We start from the raw sequence: 22,410 nt of genomic DNA on the forward strand, positions 1-22,410 counted from the left end.
ATATAATTGGTCTGCTAAAGCTATCTGATACCTAGATTCTCCTTCAATTCACTTTTATTTGGCTTTTGTGATTCCACAGTTTCTTGGTTTTCCTCTATTATTGGTTCTCCTTCTTAGCTTCTTCAGTGTTATTCTTCTATTGTTTTAACTCAATGTTGGAATGCTCCATGGTTCAGTTCTTCCTGTTCTCTACCCTTTCTCTACTAAAATCTGGAATCCTTTAAATAAATGTGGGCAACACCCACTAAAGTAATATAACCTCAAGTTTAGTATATCTCATACATCAAGTGCCTACTCACTACTGACATTTTGTGTTGTAAAAGACATCTTAAGATTCAACACGTTTGAAGCTGAACTCTCAGTCTTCCCCTAAAACCCTGCTGGAAGTGAAGCTTTCCCCATCCTGGTTGATGAAAACACTGTATTTCCAGATGCTCAAGACTAGTCTTTGAGCTAATGTCGCCGGGACTTGTCTATTCTACATCTAGACAAAATTTTCTTGCTGTTGTATTTACCATATACCTAGAATGCAATGAATAACCGCTATACCAACTGTTCACTCTTCTTCCTAGGCTATGACCTCCTCTTTCATCTGAGTTACTACAACCTCCTCATCAATTTTTTTCAACAGCTGTTTCCCTCAAAATAAAATATCTTTACAATGGCTTGCACGCTTGGCAAGATATGGCCCTGTTATCTTTCTGTTATGCTCTAGCAACCACCCCTTTGCAAAGTACTCTTCAGTAACTTCCCCAATTTTCCTAAAACACTTCAGCATCGTCCCATTGTAGGACCTCTCTAGCTTTCTCCTGTGCCAGGAATGCTTTTCCCTTAGATAACCACTAACTTATCACCTCACTCCTTCAAGTCTTGGCTCAAGTCTTTCCTTCTTGGCGGTCTACCTTGATCATTGTATTTCACAAGGCAACCTAAATGATCATATCCCTCCCACTGCCTTTGAATGACTCTTTCCCCATACCACTTTAGTTCTAACATACTCTTTACATATGTACCTCCTCCTGCTAGAATTGTTAAGACAAATATCCAAAGCATCTAAGATAGTGGCTGGAATATATTAAGTACCTAATAACTGACTACTTTTAGAACAATAAGCACCTATAAGGAAAGCATAAATATGTTTACTAGCAGACTGCCTTTGTATGCAATAGCACTGGTCTAATTTCTTGTTCAGGTTCTCATGTTGTATCACTGTAAGTGGCTTAAGGGTAGAGGACTGAGGGCCGGCCATGATAACATCTTACCAAAGTAATACTGCTTTCAGTTGCTGCTAGCAGGCCACCTAGCTCTTCTCTGAATTTACCACATTCACAGGACATTCCTGAAAGCAGCAAGAAGCATGCAGCATGCATCCTGAATCACCTCTGGCATTTCTTCCAACATCACAGCAGTGACTGATATAAAGCATGGTAGTATGAGTGGGAGGCAGTGACACAACGTCCTGCCTGTTAAAACAAGCATCTTCCAGCTCCTAGCTTAATTTGGGCAGTTCCTCATTCTCAATAACCTACAGATACTCCAGTGGCCTCAATACCCCATTTGAGATTTCCTTTACCAATAGCATCCCACTTCTAGGTACAAAATTTTATATCCTTAAGAATTTTTATTGTCAATAACAGAACTACAATAGCATCAACAAATAAGATGTTTAATTTATTTAAACAAACACAGGAGGCAAGCAGACCAGAGCAAGGATGGCTGTTCCACAAAATCATCAGAGTTGCAGTCTCCTTCTGCATTTCTGCTCCATGACCCACAACACCCAGATACCATTCTCAAAGTCCTGCTGACAGTACTGGAGCTCCAGCTTAGATGTCCACATTGTAGGAAGGGAAAAAAGACAGGAAAAATGGATTTCATAAATCTCCTACTCATATAAACACCACTTCTATCTTATTGATCTGCAAGGAAGGCTGAGATAATTTTCAGCCCAGAATTTTGTTATTAAAAAATTGAAAATAGATATAGGGTAGGAAAAAAGCAGTCTCTATCACAAACTCTCATCATTTTGCATTGCAAAACAGTCTGTAACATTGGTTCTTATTTTGTTTACTTCAAAAGCAATACATTCAAGTTTTAAAAAAATTTCCTAGATTTATTAGACTTTGGATCTGAGATTTTGTTAAAAATCACTTCACACCTTGCTCCAATTCTCAAACGGCTGTGCTCAATAATCTAGTGATTAAATCCACTGTTTTTTTTTTTTTGAACAGTATGAATTTCCTCTTATAGCAATAATGGATGAGACTTAAATGACAGCTTTCTCACATTCATTATGGCATACAGTGCCCCTCACCCATCTAGGATGTATTAATAAAAGATTTCTCAATATTTATTACACTCATAAGTGCTCTCCTCTCATGCAAATTCTCTAAAATAACACTAGTGAAAATGGTAGCTAATATTTGTGGTATGCTATGTTCAAGGCACCATTCTAAGAGCTTTTACATGTAATAACTTACAAAATACTTCCAAGAATCTTATAATAAAGGTAATATACTTAGGTCTATCTTAAAATGATTAAACCAAGATAGAGGTTAAGTATCATGATACATATAATAATAAAAAAAATCAACTAGTAGAGCTAAGATAATGTTGAAAAAGATATTTGTTTTCAATATGGCTAAAGGCCTTCCTACATTTACTGTATTAAAACTATTCTCCAATTTGCTAATGTTTAATAGGTTTTCAGTAACGATAGGTTTTTCTATATGAATGACACTAACATTTTCTTTTCCTCATACAAATTCTCTGATGCTGTGCCTTATGAGGCAGATGAGTACCCATATTCACATTTGTGAGAATTTGTTGCTGATAACCAGAGAACCTCTTCATAGTGATCTCAAAGAATCAGACAGTTCACATGTAAACTTCTGAGCCATGACTAAAGTCAATCCCACATTCTTTATATTCAAAAGATTTCTCACTGATATGAATTCTCTGATGTTGTGTTAGTTGTGAACCACGAGTAAAGGCCTTCCCACATTCCTTACATTGATATGGTTTCTCACCAGTATGAATCCTCTGATGCCGAGAAAGATGTGAGCTCTGAGTAAAGGCCTTTCTACATTCTCTGCATTCATAGGGCTTCTCACCAGTATGGATTCTCTGATGCAGAGTAAGTTGAGAGCCATGACTAAAGGCCTTGCCACATTCCTTGCATTCATAGGGTTTTTCTCCAGTGTGAATTCGCTGATGTTGAGTCAACTGTGAACCACGAATAAAGGCTTTCCCACATTCCTTACATTGATACGGTTTCTCACCAGTATGAATTCTCTGATGTTGTATAAGTAGTAAGCCACGTGCAAAGGCCTTTCCGCATTCATTACACACATAGGGTTTCTCACCAGTGTGAAGTCTTTGATGTTGGGAAAGATGTGAACTCTGAGTAAAGGCCATTCTACATTCTTTACATTCATAAGGTTTCTCACCAGTATGGATTCTCTGATGCTGAGTAAGCTGTGAGCCACGAATAAAAGATTTCCCACATTCCTTACATTCATAGGGTTTCTCACCTGTGTGAATCCGCTCATGCTGAGTAAGTTCTGAGCCACGACTAAAGGTTTTTCCACATTCTTTACATTCATAGGGTTTCTCACCAGTATGAATCCTCTGGTGTCGTGTAAGGAGTGAGCCACGATTAAACGCCTTTCCACATTCCTTACATTGATAGGGTTTCTCACCAGTATGTATTCTCTGATGTTGGGTAAGTTGCGAGCCATGACTAAACGTCTTTCCACATTCCTTACATTCATAGGGCTTTTCATTGGTGTGGATTCTCTGGTGTTGGGTAAGTTGTGAGCCACGGATAAAGGCCTTCCCACATTCTTCACATTTATAGGGTTTTTCACCAGTATGAATCCTCTGATGTTGCATAAGTAGTGAGCCCCGAATAAAAGCCTTTCCACATTCCTTACATTCATATGGTTTTTCCCCATTATGAATTTTCTGATGTTGAGAAAGCTGTGAGCCACAAATAAAAGCTTTCCCACATTCCTTACATTCATACGGCTTCTCACCGGTATGAATTCTCTTATGCAGAATAAGTTGTGAGAGCTGAGTAAAGACCTTCCTACACTCTTTACATTCATAGAGCTTCTCACCAGTATGAAGTCTCTGGTGTAGTGTAAGTTGTGAATTCTGAGTAAAGGCTTTCCCACATTCTTTACATTCATAAGGTTTCTCACCAGTATGAACTTTTTGATGTCGGGTAAGTTGTGAGCTACGAATAAAGGCTTTTCCACATTCTTCACATTTATATGGTTTTTCACCAGTATGAATTCTATGATGTAAAATAAGCTGTGAGCTTTGAGTAAAGGCCTTCCCACATTCCTTACATGCATAGGGTTTCTCACCAGTATGAAGTCTCTGATGAAGACTGAGTTGTGAATCACGACTAAAGGCTTTCCCACATTGCTTACATTCATAGGGTTTTTCACCAGTATGAATACTTTGATGTTGTGTTAGGTGTGAGGCTCGTCTGAAGGCTTTCCCGCATTCCTTACATTTATAGGGTTTCTCAGTAGAATGACATTTTGAATGTTGAGATAAGTAAGTATGCTGGTTGAAAATGGACATTTTGTCATATATGATCATTCCTTGCCTGAAATATTCCCTCTGATTTTCTTGTTGCCTCTCCATCTCGGCTTTGGCTTCCAAATAATCCCTGGAATTGGACTCTTCAAGGTCACACTTTTCAAGCCTGTCACTCACTTCCCATTGGGATAATTCTGTTTCATAAGTGTTCTTTTCTGGAGATAAGTCCTTTCTTGCACACCTTAAAGGCAAGTCTGAAATAAGAGAGAATTAAAAAATTGAGAAATGTAACTTCTATAGCAAAGACAAATAATAGGAAATTATAATACCCATAAAAAATAACATACATACATGAGTTTGTTTCAAATATTGCTTACTATGACCCATAATGATACCTACCTTTCACATCACAACCTATTATATATAAAGTTTCATAAAACAGTATCTTCCCTGCTTTCTATTCTATTCTGCAATGTCTGCTCTTTTCTATTTCTCTTTCTCATACACAAAACTGACTGATTTCATAGTACAGAAATGTTCCTACGTATAATTAAAAAAATAGCTTAGAAATATCTCATATATTAATATATGAAAGGGGCATCTGAGAGATGAGAGAATAATGAAAACTTAGATGAGGAGATAAGGGAAGAGATTAAGAAAAATTTTAAAGTCAGTAGTTCTCAAGCTTTGGTGGGGATCAAAATCACCTGGGGAGCATGTTAACAACATTACACCAGACTAACTGCTAATGAATCAGAAAAAGATCCTGGAGATCTCTATTTTTAATACTTCCTATCAACTGATTCAGATTCAGATCATGATTTTCTGTATCTGCTTAATACTTTTTAGTAGCTTCCATGTTAAACTTAATATAAAATCCAAACTCTTCAATGACTTTGCCTCATTTCTGACAATCCAAAAATTTGGATTAAGGTCATTCAAGACTGCTTGCCATAGCAAACTTAAATCATTACTGGATTTTTATAATGGTATGCAAGAACTGAAATTTTTAAATTTTTCTTTGCAATGTCTAGCACTCAGTAAAACAGGTCAATGAAAGCACAAGATAACTGAAAAACAGGAGAAAAAACAAAAGAAACTTTGACCTGTAAGGACTCAAGTCATGTAACCACCCACCATCATATGTCTATTACTCTTAAATACCCTTGTCCTGGTGCTCTGTAATCAATCCTTCATATCATTCTGGTGGTAGATGCCTAGAAACCAGTGACTGGTTTCCCTACAAATTCCTTATAGATAGAAGCAAAAGCACCTCCATACTAAATCTATGATCCTATTTACCTCTCCAATTGCTCTTCTTTAGCTCTCCCTATCCCTTTCAAACAAGATACTAAGTTGCTTTTGTTTACTTATTATTACTTCACAGTTTACTCTGTTCCTTCATGCTTTGGCTCATGTCTTCTCCTCTTGTCTATTCAAGAAAAATTCTGTGCAACACATCCTAGAGCTCCCAGGTGCTGCTACAGGTCTAAAACATAATGAAAGGGTTCTATAACCTCATAGAATGTTGGAGAGAAAAAAGGCAATTATCCAGGCTGGGCGTGGTGGCTCATACCTGTAATCCCAGCACTTTGGGAGGCCAAAGAAGGTGGATCACTTGAGATCAGGAGTTCAAGACCAACCTGGCCAACACGGCGAAACCTCATATCTACTAAAAATTACAAAATCACATGCCTGTAATCCCAGCACTTTGGGAGGCCGAGGCAGGTGGATCATGAGGTCAAGAGATCAAGACCATCCTGGTCAACATGGTGAAACTCCATCTCTACTAAAAATACAAAAAATTAGCTGGGCATGGTGGCGCATGCCTGTAATCCCAGCTACTCAGGAGGCTGAGGCAGGGGAATTGCTTGAACCCAGGAGGCGGAGGTTGTGGTGAGCTGAGATCATACCATTGCACTCCAGCCTGGGTAACAAGAACGAAACTCTGTCTCAAAAAAACAAAAACAAAATCAGCTGGGTGTAGTGATGGGCATCTGTAATTCCAGTTACTTGGGAGGGGGAAGCAGGAGAATCATCTGAACCAGAGAGGCAGAGGTTACAGTGAGCCAAGATCTTACCACTGCACTCCAGCCTGGGCAACAGAGCAAGGCTCCATCTCAAAAAAGAAAAAAAAAAAAAAAAAAATATATATATATATATATATATATATTAGAGAGAGAGAGAGAAGATTAAAAGAAAGAAGATCAAGCAATGAAGTAAGAGCCAGAAACTAGAGAGGTGAACATGCTCTGAAGTCAGAACTACCCTTGGAACACTTGCTGGCTTCAGTAGCCTAAGGTTCTATCTTAGTGTTCTGAAAAAATTTAAGAGACAAGCCCTCGCACCCACACAAGAGCAGTGATTAGAAATAAATCACTTTACAAATTTGGAACCTATTCAAGGCCTAAAGTTCAGAGACAGGAAAAAAAATCCATCTGACCTCAGTCTTGGCCATTTTAAAAAAATTGACTTTTACTCTGAGTTGGGGAGCCAAAATTAATAAATAAAGAGAGTTAATGGGAAAGTGCAAAAGCGAGATGGATAGAAGTTAGGTGGCCAGTATAATCCACCTGGCTCAGACCAGATGATCGTGGCGGTAAGGTGGAGGAAGCGAGGTATCATTAGAGAACAGGTATATTTGGAAGGTATACTAAAGAGGATGTGATCATGGAACGGACATGTAACATGAAAAAGACAACACAAGGAAGACTATGCATGTTCTGCCTGAAAGGCTGGAACAAAGGAAGTGCTACTTACTGAAAACTCTTCACTGCTGTGATAGGGGCAGATCTGGAAGAGAATGTGAAGAGTCTGGTTTTGAACTATTAGATATCAAATGAAAATGTTCAACAGACACATATATGTGCAAGTATGTGACTCTAGGGAGGTGTTTGTATTACAGATATAGTTTGAAAGTCATTACCAAATAAATAACATTTAAAGCTATGAGATTTGATGAGGTCACCCAGGGAGTACCTTTGTATATAAAACAGAAGGGGAAGGATGAAAAAGGGATGTTTGAGGATTGAACCCTGGGTCACTTCAGGTAGATGAGAAGAAAACAGCAATAGAGACTAAGAAGGAGTAGCCAGCGAGGAAGAAGAAAAATTAGGAGAGCACGGAACCCCAGAAGCCATGTGAAACAAGGGTGTTAAGAAGGCATGATTGGTTATATCAAATGCTGAGATATGAGGCAAATGGTGCATTTTTTTTTTGAGATGGAGTCCTGCTCTGTTGCCCATCCTGGAGTACAGTGGCACAATCTCAGCTCACTACAACCTCCACCTCCTGGGTTCAAATGATTCTCTTGTCTCAGCCTCCTGAGTAGCTGGGAATCCATGCGCACGCCATCATGCCTGGCTAATTTTTTTGTATTTTTAGTAGATACAGGATTTCACCATGTTGGCAAAGCTGGTCTCGAACTCCTGACCTCAGGTGATCCACCCACCTCAGCCTCCCAAAGTGCTGGGATTACAGGCATGAGCCACCACACCTGGCCTGCAAACTCAAATAAATCGCTCAGTGTGCAGACATCATCACATGTCCATAAACATAAAGAACATTCAGGAAAATATGAGCTCATCAGATGAACAAAATAAGGTGCTAATGACTGATGAAATCAATGTACAAAAATAAGTAGCATTTCCATATGCCAACAGGAAACTATGTGAAAATGAAATCAATCCCATTTATGACAGAAAAAAAACAAAAACTGAAACAAACCAAGGAATAAATTTAACAAAAGAGGTAAGAGTTTTACAATAAAAACTATAAACATCGACAAAAGAAATTAAAGAGGAAATTAATGAATGGAAATATATTCCATGGATCAGAAGAATTAACATTGTTAAAATGTCTATACTACCCAAAATAATCTACAAATGCTATGTAATCCCTATCAAAATACCACCAATGACACTATTCACAGAAATACAAAGAACAATCCTAAAATTCATATGGAACCACAAAAGTCCCCAAATAGCCAAAGCAATCTTTTTTTTTTATTTTTTGAGATGGAGTTTTGGTCTTGTTGCCCAGGCTGGAGTGCAATGGTGTGCTCTTGGGTCACTGCAACCTCCACCTCCCAGGTTGAAGTGATTCTCCTGCCTCAGCCTCCTCAGTAGCGGGGATTACAGGCATCCACCACCACCGCTAGGTAACTTTTTATATTTTCAGTAGAGATGGGGTTTCACCATGTTGGCCGGGCTGTTCTCAACCTCCTGGCCTCAGGTGATCCACCTGCCTTAGCCTCCCAAAGTGTTGGGATTATAGGCATGAACCACCACACTTGGCCACCAAAGTGATCTTGTACAAAAAGAACAAAGCTGCAGGCATCACACTCCATGAATTGAAAATATACTACAAAACAATAGTAACCAAACAGTATGGTACTGGCATGAAAACAGACACATAGACCAATGGAATAGGAGAGAGAACCCAGAAAAAAAATCAAGATATTTGCAGCCAATTGATTTTCAACAAGAAGGCCAAGAATGCAAATTGGGAAAAGGACACTCTCTTTAGCAAATGGTACTCAGAAAACTGAATATCCACCTGCAAAAGACTAAAACTAGATCTCTATCTCTCTCCACTCAACTCAAAATGGATTAAAGACTTAAATGTAAGACTGGAAACGATGAAACTAGTAGAAGAAAACACAGGGAAACAGACACTGATCTGGGCAAGGATTTTTTAATAAGACCTCAAAAGCACTGACAATAAATGTAAAAATAGACAAATGTATTACATCAAAGTCAAAAGCTTCTGTACAGCAAAGGAAATGAGAGTAAAGAGACAACCTACAGAATGGGAGAAAATATTCACAAACGATGCATCTAGCCAGGGGTTAATACCAAGAATATATAAGAAAGTCAACTCAACAGCAAAAAAAAAACAGTCATCTGATTAAAAAATAGTAAAAAGATTTGAATAAACATTTCTAAGAAAAGACATACAAATGGCTAACAGGTAAATGAAAAAATGCTCAACATCACTAATAATAGGGAAATGCAAATCAAAGCTACAATCAGATATCACCTCACCATTATTAGAAGGGCTACTAAAAAGACAAAATATAACAAATTCTGGTAAAAATATGGAAAAAGAGGGAACTCTTACACACTCTTCGTGAGAATGTAAATTAGCACAACCATTATGGAAAATAGTACGAAACTTTCTCAAAAAATTAAAAATAGGACTATCATATGATCCAACAATCCACCTAGTGGGTACATATCCAAAAGAAATGAAATCAGTATGTGAAAGAGGTATCCTACATTCCCATGTTTCCTGCAGCATTATCCACAATAGCAGTAATATGGACTCGAACTCAGCGTCCATCAAAAGACAAATGAATTTTCAAAAATGTGGTATATATACAGAACAGAATACTATTCACCTATAAAAATGAATAAGATCCTGTATTTTTGACAACTTGGATGAAGCTAGAGGACATTATATTAAGTGAAGTATGACAAGAACAGGACAAATACCACAAGACCTCACTCATATGTGGAACCTAAAAAGGTTGATTTCATAGAAGTAGAGAGTAGAACAGTGGTTCCCAGAGGCTGAGGCGGGTGGCTGATAAGAGACTGGGCAATGGGTACAAAGTTATAGTTACACAGGAGAAATAAGTTCTGATGTACTATTGCACAACAAGGGGACTATGTAGTCAACAAAAGTGTCCTGAATGCTTGCAAATAGCTAGAAGACAGCATCTTGAATGTTCTAACCACAAAGAAATGACAAGTGTTTTGAGGTGACAGATATGCTAATTACCCTGATTTGATAATTACACAAAGTACATATGTGCAAATCATCACACTGTAGCCCATAAATATGTACATTATGTGTCAACTAAAAGTAAAATAAAACTTTTGAAAGTGTTTATGAGAAAAACATATAAACAACTCAACAGTAAATTAGAACTGGATGAAATAGATGAAAAATTACTCATAAAGATAAAATAACTGATATATGCAATAACCACATAAAAAGCTTAAATTTGAGTTCAGTGTCTGTGCTCCTAAAAGGCAACAGATACCTATGACGGATGACCATTTGTATATGCTGGTCATTGTACCTGTTGTATCTACCAGTCAAGGCAATAGATTCCAGTGACCGGTAGGTTTACCGGCAATATCATCCAAACATTAAAGAACATATAGGCCAGGTGTGGTGGCTTATACCCGTAATCCCAGCACTGTGAGAGGTCAAGGCAGGTGGACTGCCTGAGCTCAGAAGTTCAAGACTAGTCTGGGCACTGTGGCAAAACCCCATCTCTACAAAAAATACAAAAATTAAATATCTAGGAACACCTGGGCTCAGGGAGGTGAAGGCTGCAGTGAGCTGTGATCGTGCCACTGCACTTCAGCCTAAGTGACCGAGCAAGACCCTGTCTCAACAACAACAACAAAAGAATATATAATTCTAATCATACATAACTGTTGAACGTATAAAAACATGGTAATCTGGAAGGAGCACTACCAAATCCAAGATGGCGGCCAGCAGGAGGCTGATGAAGGAGCTTGAAGAAATCCGCAAATGTGGAATGAAAAACTTCCGTAACATCCAGGTTGATGAAGCTAATTTATTGACTTGGCAAGGGCTTATTGTTCCTGACAACCCTCCGTATGATAAGGGGGCCTTCAGAATCGAAATCAACTTTCCAGCAGAGTACCCATTCAAACCACCGAAGATCACATTTAAAACAAAGATCTATCACCCGAACATCGATGAAAAGGGGCAGGTCTGTCTCCCAGTAATTAGTGCTGAAAACTGGAAGCCAGCAACCAAAACCGACCAAGTAATCCAGTCCCTCATAGCACTGGTGAATGACCCCCAGCCCGAGCACCCACTTCGGGCTGACCTAGCTGAAGAATACTCTAAGGACCGTAAAAAATTCTGTAAGAATGGTGAAGAGTTTACAAAGAAATATGGGGAAAAGCGACCTGTGGACTAAAATCTGCCATGATTGGTTCCAGCAGGTGTGAGCAGAGACCCCGTGCAGTGCATTCAGACACCCCGCAAAGCAGGACTCCGTGGAAATTGACACGTGCCACCGCCTGGCGTTCGCTTGTGGCAGTTACTAACTTTCTACAGTTTTCTTAATCAAAAGTGGTCTAGGTAACCTGTAAAGAAAGGATTAAAAATTTAAGATGTTCTAAAAAAAAAAAAAAACAAAAAAAAAACATGGTAATCTACACTAGTCATTTTACAAAGTTAAATCAACTCATACAACAACACTGAACAATGACCTCAGGAAATCTAAGCCAGTCTCATGAATGAACAAAGGTAAAATTTTAAAATAAAATATTAGCAACAAAGAACCCAGCTGTGTATTTAAGGGATAACACATCATAATCATATAAAGTTTATCCCACAAATGCAGGAATAATTCAACATCAGAGTCTATTTTCCCACATGAAGAACTTAAAGAATAAAATAACATTATTTCAAGAAATGCCAAAATTTGTAATCTATATTCTAAGACCCTTTATTAAAAGTTCTCTAAATCTAGAATCAGGTAAAAATCTAGGTAAGAGTATTTACCAGATGCCCACAGAAATATATTTCATAGTTAAACATTAGAAACACTGCCAATAAAGTTTGAGAAAAGATAAGAACGATTTGTTTTCAAATTCTGCTAGAGGTCCTACTGAATATAGTTGCTTTTTTTTAAAGGTACAAATAGGAAAAGACCACATACTATATGTAGAGAGCAAAACTGTCTATCTAGAAATGCACTATTATCCACTGAAAAACTATTAGATATTTCCATAAGATTATTATCAATTTATAGAAATCAATACTTGCTCATACATAATATATATCAGTATTAGCCATTTAGAAATGTTACAGAACAAAAATCCTATTCATAATATAAACAAAATGTACTGAGAAATTGCTTAAGAAATGTGTAAAGCCTTTTAAGAAAAAACCACAAAACTTTCCAGAGAACATAAAAAAAGAAAAGCAGCTCAAGCTTATAATCCCAGAACTTTGGGAGGCCGAGGCGAGTGGATCACGAGGTCAAGAGATTGAGACCATCCTGGACAACATGGTGAAACCCTGTCTCTACTAAAAATACAAAAATTAGCTGGGCATGGTGGCGTGTGCCTGTAGTCCCAGCTACTCGGGAGGCTGAGGCAGGAGGAAAAGGTTGCAGTGAGTCGAGATTGTGCCACTGCACTCCAGCTTGGCACCTGGTGACAGAGTGAGACTCTGTCTCAAAAAAAAAGAAAAAAAGTAAAGCAGATTTAACATGTTCAACAATAGGATTCAATATTGTTAATATGTAAATGATGCATCAGATTTCTTGAAAAATATAAATAAATACTGGATAAAATATGACAAATATCCTTTTATTTATTTATTTATTTTTCTTTTTTTTGAGACGGAGTTTCGCTGTTGTTACCCAGACTGGAGTGCAATGGCACGATCTCGGCTCACTGCAACCTCCGCCTCCTGGGTTCAAGCAATTCTCCTGCCTCAGCCTCCCGAGTAGCTGGGACTACAGGCGCACGCCACCATGCCCAGCTAAGTTTTGTATTTTTAGTAAAGACAGGGTTTCACCATGTTGACCAGGATGGTCTCGATCTCTTGACCTCGTGATCTACCCGCCTCGGCCTCCTAAAGTGCTGGGATTATAGGCGTGAGCCACCGCGCCCAGCGACAAATGTCCTTTTAAAAGTATGTGAAGCATAAAAGAAAGTAAATCCAGGGGTACTACAATGAAGTAAGAACCAGAAACTAGAGGGGTAAATACGCTCTGAAGTTACAGCTATCCTTGGGATATTTGCTGATTTTAATTACCTAGATGTTTGTATCTTAATGGTCTGAAAAAATTCAACAGACAAGATCTCTCCTTGACAAAAGAGCAGGAATTACAAATAAACCTCTTTACAAAATTGGAACTATTCAAGGCATAAAGTTCAGAGAAAGAAAAACAAATCCATCAAACCTTAAAGGAAAATGACATGGAACTTTTCAGTCTTGGCCTGGACTCTCAAAGAAAAGGAGAAAAAAACTGCTATGGATAATTCACTGTTACACAAGCGTCCCCAAGGATACAAGAAACAGCAAAATTAGACCTGTTTCCCAGAAATTTGAATTGTCTGACATATAAGTGCTGGAAATATATGAAAGTGCAAGATAAAATCCATGAGAAAGGGACCAGTTTAAAAAAAAAAAAAGATCTGGGAGAGGAGGAGGAGGATATCAAACTTCTATAAATGAAACGATATAATCAATTATATTAAAAATCTTATAGAAAAAAAATCTTAAAAGCAGCCAGAGAAAATACAGATTACTTACAAAAGGAACAACAATGAAACAGATGGCAGACTTCTCAAGAGCAACAATAGAAGCCAGAAGACAGTGGAAGAATATCTTCAGAGTGCTGAGAAAAAAATAATTGTCAGTATAGAATTTTATACCTAGTTAATCATCAGGCAAGAATGACAGTGATACAAGGTTTTTTGCAACAACGATAAACACTTAGAGCGTTTGTTAACAATAAGGCCGGGGACAGCGGCTCATGCCTGTAATCCCAGCACTTTGGGAGGCCGAGGCAGGTGGATCCCCTGAGGTCAGGAGTTCAAGACCAACCTGGACAACCTGGTGAAACCCCATCTCTACATAGAAGAGAAACCCCATCTCTAACAATACAAAAATTAGCCAGACGTGGTGGTGGGCGCCTGATATCCCAGCTACTTGGGAGACTGAGGCAGGAGAATCACTTGAACCTGGGAGGTGGAGGTGGCAGTGAGCCGAGATCATGCCACTGCACTCCAGCTTGGGCAACAAGAGAAGACTCCATCTCGAAAAACAACAGTAACAGCAACAAAAAAGACGCCTTCCCTAATGTATTTTCTGATAAACAAAATATCCTAGAAGGAAGGTATAATGAAAGAGGAATAGCATACATATAAAAGATAATTATGCAAACAAATCCACAAGCAAATACTGACATTATGAAAAAAACTAATGCTCATTTTGTAGGCTAAAAAAAGAACAGAGCTCAAATACCAGAGAAAAATACCAGATTGGAGAAACAGATAAAAGTTAAAGGATTCCAATATCCTTTACATTATCTTGAGGAAAGTCAGACATGAATTTCAGCCTTTGCTAAATTAAGTTTGTATTTGTCAAGTGACACAAACAATAATGATAATAATTAAAGTACCAAAACAGGCAGAAATACCCCCAAAATGTTTAAATTCACCAGCAATGGCAGAAACGTTCTTTTGTTTTCCATCTACAAATTAACAAAGATATTTCTAAGTGATATAAGCCACTATTGATAAAGTATAAAACAGGTATGCATTGCTGGTATACTTCTGATAAGAATTCTGTGACAATAAAATATATATTTGACACAGAAATGTCAATTTCTTATCTCTCCTTAGAACCTCAACTAATTGCCACAATGGTTAGCAATTTATTTTGAGGTAGATACTATCCTTTCTATCTGTGTTTTTCAACTTGTTGGCCTCGAAATCCTAGGGGTGGAGATAGAGCAAGTTTATTGCAAAGCAATATGCAAACCAATTATTGTATGTGGACTGAATAAATGCATTTTAGTATCCATCAAAACGTATAATGTCCATTAAATATGTAATTTTTCAGACATAATTACAATGAATAAAAACTGTAAAATATTACTGGCATTAAAATAATTAGGTACACATGATACAAATTTAAAGATAACTTTTAAAAAAATATAAATACTGTATGTTTTCCAAACTAAATAAGGGGGAAAATGGAGTTGCAAAAAATAAAACAAGATTGTATCCACCCTGATTAAGGAGGGAGAAATTTTTTAAGCCCGTAAGATAAAAAGAAGAAACAAAAAGCATAAAATAGGGGACAAATAAATCCGAGTATATTGGTAATAAATTAAATGAAGTGAACATTCAATTTTAAAAAAAGTTCTCAGATAATACCACAGTGCAGTGGTTACCAAACATGTCTAAATATTTGAAAAACCTAGAGAATTTCAAAAAATAATGATACTTGTGTACCATGCCCAGAGATTATTATTTAATTGGTCTGGGGTGTGGAATTCTTTTTAAAAGACCGTAGCTGTTTCTAAAGTACACACAAGTTTGGAAATCATTTCCATATTATTTCTGCACAATGGCTTTTAGTATACCCATTGAGTTGTATAACTATCACCACAATCTAATTTTTTAACATTTTTTTTTTACCACCAACAGAAATGCTGTGTGCTCATTAGCAGTCACTTCTCATTTCCCCACTCCACATTCTCCATTCCCTCTACCTCTTTCCTATCCCCAGTGCTGGGTAACCAGTAATCTACTTTCTGTCAGTACACATTTGCCTGTTGAGGACATGTCATATAAATGCAATCATATAATATGTAATGTTTGTATTTGGCTTGACTTGGCATGGGATATGTTTGGATGTTTGTCCCCTCTGCATCTCATGCTGATGGAATCTAATGTTGAGTGTAATCCCCAGTGTCAGAGGTGGGGCCTGGTGGAAGGTACGTGGATCATGCAGGTGGATCCCTCATGAATGGCTTGGTGCCATCTTTGTGGTAAAGAGTGAGTTCTTATGCTATGAGTTCACACGAGATTGGGTTGTTTAAAAGAGCCTGGAAGTTCCTCCTCTCTCTCTTGCCATGTGACACACTGGCTCCCCTTCCCTTCCACCATGACTAAAAGCTTCCTGGGCCTCACCAGACGCCAAGCAGATGCTAGTGCAATGCTTGTAGAGCCTCCAGGAGCATGAGCCAAGTAAATTTCTTTTCATTATAAATTACCCAGCCTCAGGTATTTCTTTATAGCATGTTTCCAAGGTGCATCCATATTAAAGCATGTATCAGAACTTCATTCCTTTTTACTGCTGAATAGTATTTCATTGTAAGAACATACCAAATTTTATCCGTTCATCAGTTGATCGACATTTGGGTTGCTCCCACTTTTTGGCTATTGTGAATATCAAGATATAGTGCACTTCTGCCTCTAAATCTTGAAAATGCCTGGTACTGTAAAACATCTTAATTTTTGCCAATTTACAGCATGTAAAATAATTATATCATTGTGGTTTTGCTTTTTTTTTTTGAGACAGAGTCTCCCTCTGTCGCCCAGGCTGGAGTGCAATAGCTCGATCTTGGCTCATTGCAACCTCCACCTCCTGGGTTCAAGCAATTCTCCTGCCTCAGCCTCCTGAGTAGCTGGGATTACAGGCACCTGCCACCATGCCCAGCTAATTTTTGTATTTTTAGTAGAGATGGGGTTTCACCATGTTGGCCAGGCTGGTCTCGAACTCCTGGCCTCAAGTAATCTGCCCACCTCGGCCTCCCAAAGTGCTGGGATTACAGGCGTGAGCCACCATGCCCAGCCTAATTTGCATTTTTTCCCTTGAACTGCCAATAGATATCTTTTTCTGAATTTTTCAAAATTGTTATTTAACTTATTCTTATCAATCTGTAGAAGCTTTTTATATTCTGATACTAATTAGTAATTTCATTGTTGTCTATATGCATTGCAAGTATCTCTGCCCAATTCATGGCTTGTCTTTCACTGTCTTTATAATGTCTTTTGATAAAGAGAGTAATATTCATGCAGCCAAATTTATCAAGCTTTCAATTATCATTTTTAAAAAGAACTAAATAGAACTTTTAGAAATTGTTTTTCTTTCAAATCTGTCCCTATATGAAAACCTATTAGTCATCATTCTTGCGGTTTAATTTCTTTATTTCTTTAAACCAGCAGCCACAGCTTGTAGCTACATCTAATCATTCTAATATGTAAAGATTTTTGCCATGTAATATGTTATTTCTTCAGATTATCTGTCCCTCTTCTGTGACCTATTTCCCTGTGAAGTTGATGATCTTTGTGAGCTCACCTTTTGTTGATCTTAACTTGTGAGAATTCTAAAGGCCTCTTACTTTCCTCTGGAGATTTGCATGTGCTTCAGATGGGGAGTCAGGAGGCACCACCTTAGAGAATAAAATTTCAGTCTTTTTTATTCTGTGTCACTGTCTTTCTTATGATCCTAGTAGTCACTTTTCTCTAGATACACGTTTATCTGTTCCTCCTACGAAGTTAATACCCATCCCAAGGCCTTTGCACTGCTTTTCCAGGTACTGGCTTGACTCATGCCCTTACTTTTTAGTCAGGTCTTTGTTCAAATATTACCTCTTCAGAGAGGCTTTTCCAAAATCTAGAACAGGCCACTCCAGTCTAAACAGGCCATTCCAACTCCTCATTATTCTTTACTTGCCTACCTCTCTTTACCTTTATTTGTACTACTTATCACTACCTGTTATTGTTATATTGATAATTATTAAATAAATGCATACGTATGTATATACATGCACATACATATACATATAATTTTTTTTCCTTATGCATTTTGTATTTCTCCCATAAGAATGTGTTTCAGCAGAGTAAGAATCTTATCTAGACCATTATTTCCCCAATGGCTCCTATAGTCCTTGACAGAGAATAGGTACTCAATAAATGTATTTTGGATAAATGAACAATACTTTAAAGAATAAAGACGGTAAGTATAGATTTAAAGAAACAATCTGGAAAGGAATTGACTCCCAAGTTTACATAAAAGTGTTGTCACTGGGGAGGAGGAAGAGCCATTCCCTCTTCTGAAAGTGGGAAGAATTATAATAAAAAACCAACAGGGAAAGGAGGTAGAGGAATTAGGTAAGATTCTTTAGGAAGATCATGGGGAAAACCCTTGCTTTTCTCCTCAAGTCATAGGTCTTTTTTCCACACAACTTGGGCGCTCTAGGGACATGTATTAATCAATAACTTCCTAAAGCCTTTAGAGGATAAAGGAAGGAAGAGGCAAGGGATATTTTATTCCAGCACAGGGAATAAAGTGATCATCTAGGTTGGAAAATCACTTATTAAAGTTTTAGTTGATAAGGATTTTGTTATGTATAAAAATACTACAGAAGAAAACAATAAACTTTCCTAGACAATCACAAGTTCCCTCTCAACTCTTTTCCAATACAAGAAAATTCTAGCATATTCATTCAATGGCTAATGTAAAGTTTTTTCTTTTTTTTTGAAATGGAGTCTCATTCTGTCACCCAGGCTGGAGTGCAGTAATGGGATCTTGGCTCACTGCCACCTCCACCTCACTGGTTCAAGCAATTCTCCTCCCTCAGCCTCCTGAGTAGCTGGGATTACAGGCATGTGCGACCATGCCCACCTAAATTTTGTATTTTTAGTAGGGACGGGGTTTCATCATGTTGTTCAGGCTGTTCTCAAACTCCTGACCTCAGCTGACCTACCTGCCTGTGCTTCCCAAAGTGCTGGGATTACAGGCATGAGCCACTGTGCCCAGCCCAAACTTCTTAATATGTAATATTCAACAACTAAGCACATATAAGACAATGTGTTTGTTCTAATTAATGGGTTGTGTTCATTTGAGTTGTTGGTAAAATGCATTGATCTGCTCTATCACTATACAAATGATGTAAACTCTGATCAGAAAAAACATACATCTCTGCACATATTTTTAAAATATGTGACTGGGTTGTGAATTATCAGAGCTCCTTTAGCAGATCTAAAGTGTAACAATGTATAGGCTATTTAATCTGCAGATATTCCAACTATTCCAAACTTCCAATCTAGCCCCTTGATCATCAAGGAAGACAGCAGGAAGATGGTATTAGAAGGCAGTGGTAAGGCTTTTTGAAGGATAGAAATTAACTTCCAGTAATTTCAAACCATTCCTTGGAAAAGAATAAGAAATTCAGCTAATTACTTAAAAAGCAACTGTGAGGCTGGGCGCGGTGGCTCACGCCTGTAATCCCAGGACTTTGGGAGGCCAAGGCGGGTGGATCACGCGGTCAAGAGATTGAGACCATCCTGGTCAACATGGTGACACCCCGTCTCTACTAAAAATACAAAAATTAGCTAGGCATGGTGGCGCGTGCCTGCAATCCCGGCTACTCAGGAGGCCAAGGCAGGAGAATTGCCTGAACCCAGGAGGCGGAAGTTGCGGTGAGCCGAGATCGCGCCATTGCACTTCAGCCTGGGTAACAAGAGCGAAAATCCGTCTCAAAAAAAAAAAAAAAAAAAAAAAAAAGGCAACGGTGAAATACCAGCCGAGAAAGCAGCCATTCCAAAGGTAGATCCTGAAATATGAAGGCCAGATTCCTTACCTAGTGATACCAAGTTGCTGTAGTTCTCCAACATCACATCTCTATACAAATCTCTTTGAGCAGCGTCCAGGCATTCCCACTCTTCTTGAGAGAAGTCAATGGCAACATCCCGGAACATCACTACTTTCTGAAACAACAAATGAAATATTAGTTTTGGAAATTAAAAAACTAGGCTGGGTGTGGTGGCTCATACCTGTAATCCCAGTACTTTGGGAGGCCGAGGCGGGAGAATCACGAGGTCAGGAGATCGACACCATCCTGGCTAACACGGTGAAACCCCGTCTCTACTAAAAATACAAAAAATTAGCCAGGTGTGGGTGGTGGGTGCCTGCAGTCCCAGCTACTCAGAAGAATGAGGCAGGAGAATTGCTTACCCCCAGGAAGCAGAGGTTGCAGTGAGCCCAGATCACGCCACTGCACCCCAGCCTGGGTGACAGAGTAAGACTCTTTCAAAAACAAAACCAAAACTTTCTCAATGGAGGAGGAGATGATGGGGAACACTCCACAAAGGAAGCAAGAGAGCAAATGGGCAGAAAAGTACGAATATGTTCCTGATTATTCCTATTACTATAGTTTTGATGTTGTTGTTGTTGTTTTGGAGACAGGGTCTCCCTCTGCCACCCAGGCTGGAGTACATGGTGCCATCATAGCTTACTGCAGCCTCGAACTCCTGGGCTTAAGTGATCTTGCCTCAGCTTCCTGAGTAGTTGAGACCGAAGTACGTGCCACTGCGCCCAGATAATTTTTAAATTTTTTTGTAGAGACAGGGGTCTTGTTATGTTGCACAGGAGAGTCTTGAACACCTGGCCTAAGGGACCCTCCTGCCTAGGCCTCCCAAAGTGTTGGGATTACAAGTGTGAGCCACTGCACCTGGCCTGCTGTAGATATTTTCTACATACAGAACATCTTACTTTACAGATAAGTCTGGGAATTAATAAACTAAATGCAATGTCGCAATTAAAGGAAATAGTATACACAAGCATTCTATATAATATGTATATTGTGTATCATACATTCTCAATAAATGTAACTTTCTCTTTCTTCACTATTTAAGGAATAAACAAAATAACTGGGAAAAATTATCTGTAAAACCTTATAAAATAGATTTGTATAAAATTAAAGAATTTATTGAAGCTCCAGATTCACCATTAGATCCAAGTACTATATCATAAACATTTTCCTCGTCATCAATAATTTAGTAAATATTTTATAGGATACAGAATAGCTCCATATAATGAATACATCTGATTTAATAAGTGCTCATATTTAAACATTTTAGGTTGTATAAAATAAAACTGTGTAAGTATTTCTTAGTTCTCAGAGTTTATTATTCTCAGCAACTTCTGCTGGGAAATGATCACCTTTACTATGATCGTATTTACTATTCAACTATAAACGTAACTTTTCATCATTCTAAGCATTAGAAAGGTGAAAAACATAATCTAAATTTACACATTCAAGACCAGCACATAATGTTGAATTTCCAATTGATCCATATTAAGTTACATCTTCCTGGGGAAGATCCCTGATCTTTCTGTATTCAGTCCCTAATCATCTTCCTAATCTTAAAAACTAATAAAACATGAGCTCTTGCCATATACTGAGAGTGATCCCAGTCACGATCAACTCCTGTCTTGTCTACCTGGGAACTTAGATCTAAAGAGAAGTTCAAAAGGTTTTCATGTGTGGTGCCATTTAATATCTTCCTCTGTCTTATGAAATCAGGGAACTCTGCTTTTGTTAGATCAGTGCTCCTAGTCAAAGATGCTGAATGGATTGTTGAATAAGTATGTGACTATAGAGTAGAAAGATACACTTAGGGAAGACACTATCACTTATAAGAATGGGACAAACTGGGGAGCATATTCCTGAGGGAGGTCAGTCAGGAATGAATCTTCAGAAGTAAAGAATACAAATACACACATACTCTGTAAAAAAGTAAGTGAAGAGAGCACAAAGAAACTCCAATTTACCCAAGCCATGGTTTTTAAACCTGCAAGAAATGATCAGTCCTCTTCTGGGTTCCTATCTTAGAAAAGCACAGAGTCTGGAGAATGCAGAGCTAGGGAGGAAAAAGCAGAACAGTAAGAACAGGTATTTTGTAAATTAAGAAATGATTCAGTTGGAATTGTCTTTGTTGTTCTTTTCTTCCTGTATCTTTCTTCCACTGCAAAACACACACTAAGAAGGATAGATATAGGTTGTGGTTCCTACCTTGATCAAACTCAATGCTTTCTATCTACAAAAAGAAAATATAACAATGTCTCTACCACTTCTGAAATGAAACTCGTAGGTAATTTGACATCTACAGATGTCAAAATGGAGATAATCAACCACTTAATATTTCAGTATATTTATGATCATAACAACTATATTAGAAGACATAAATAATTAATGCTTATGCTTACAATTACTTATAATGAAGAAATTTAGATTTCTAAAATGACAACAAACTCAATTCTTTCAAAAGATTAATACAGTTTGTAAACCCCTACCAAGTTTTCAAGAAAAAAACATTACCATAGTGGAGACTAGAGCACAGATTTTTTTTAAGGCTTTAATTAAAAAGATAATACAATTCTATGCGAAAAATGTTGGCAATTTCAATGATATAGACAAATTCCTTAAAACAAAAATTGCCAAAATTCACACAGAATTCACACACAAGAAAAAAACAGAAAAAAAAT

General features: G+C 37.9%; 1 protein-coding gene and 1 pseudogene across 22 annotated transcripts in view; one reads left to right on the forward strand and one right to left on the reverse strand.

Annotated features, from left to right (window-relative positions):
* Positions 1-1,647: 1,647 nt before the first annotated feature.
* Positions 1,648-22,410, reverse strand: part of ZNF420 (zinc finger protein 420) — a 29,232-nt gene continuing 8,469 nt past the window's right edge. For 11 of the 21 annotated variants that reach the window (XM_008987912.5, XM_054250191.2, XM_035284634.3 and 8 more), the window contains 2 exons: positions 19,724-19,850; positions 1,648-4,808 (listed from right to left, as the gene is read on the reverse strand). In XM_008987912.5, the coding sequence (XP_008986160.1) occupies positions 2,878-4,808; positions 19,724-19,850 (2,058 nt within the window). In that variant the 3' untranslated portion in view covers positions 1,648-2,877. Of the gene's footprint in view, positions 4,809-19,723; positions 19,851-21,650; positions 21,786-22,410 lie in introns of all 21 variants that reach the window. The other 10 variants (XM_078359234.1, XM_035284637.3, XM_035284636.3 and 7 more) reach the window with 4 other exon arrangements.
* Positions 11,045-11,745, forward strand: LOC100386383 (ubiquitin-conjugating enzyme E2 L3 pseudogene; annotated as a pseudogene). Its single transcript, XR_013530797.1, has one exon. The product of XR_013530797.1 is annotated as a ubiquitin-conjugating enzyme E2 L3 pseudogene (transcript).

Source organism: Callithrix jacchus, chromosome 22 (assembly GCF_049354715.1).
Source record: "Callithrix jacchus isolate 240 chromosome 22, calJac240_pri, whole genome shotgun sequence".
Classification (NCBI taxonomy): domain Eukaryota; kingdom Metazoa; phylum Chordata; class Mammalia; order Primates; family Cebidae; genus Callithrix; species Callithrix jacchus.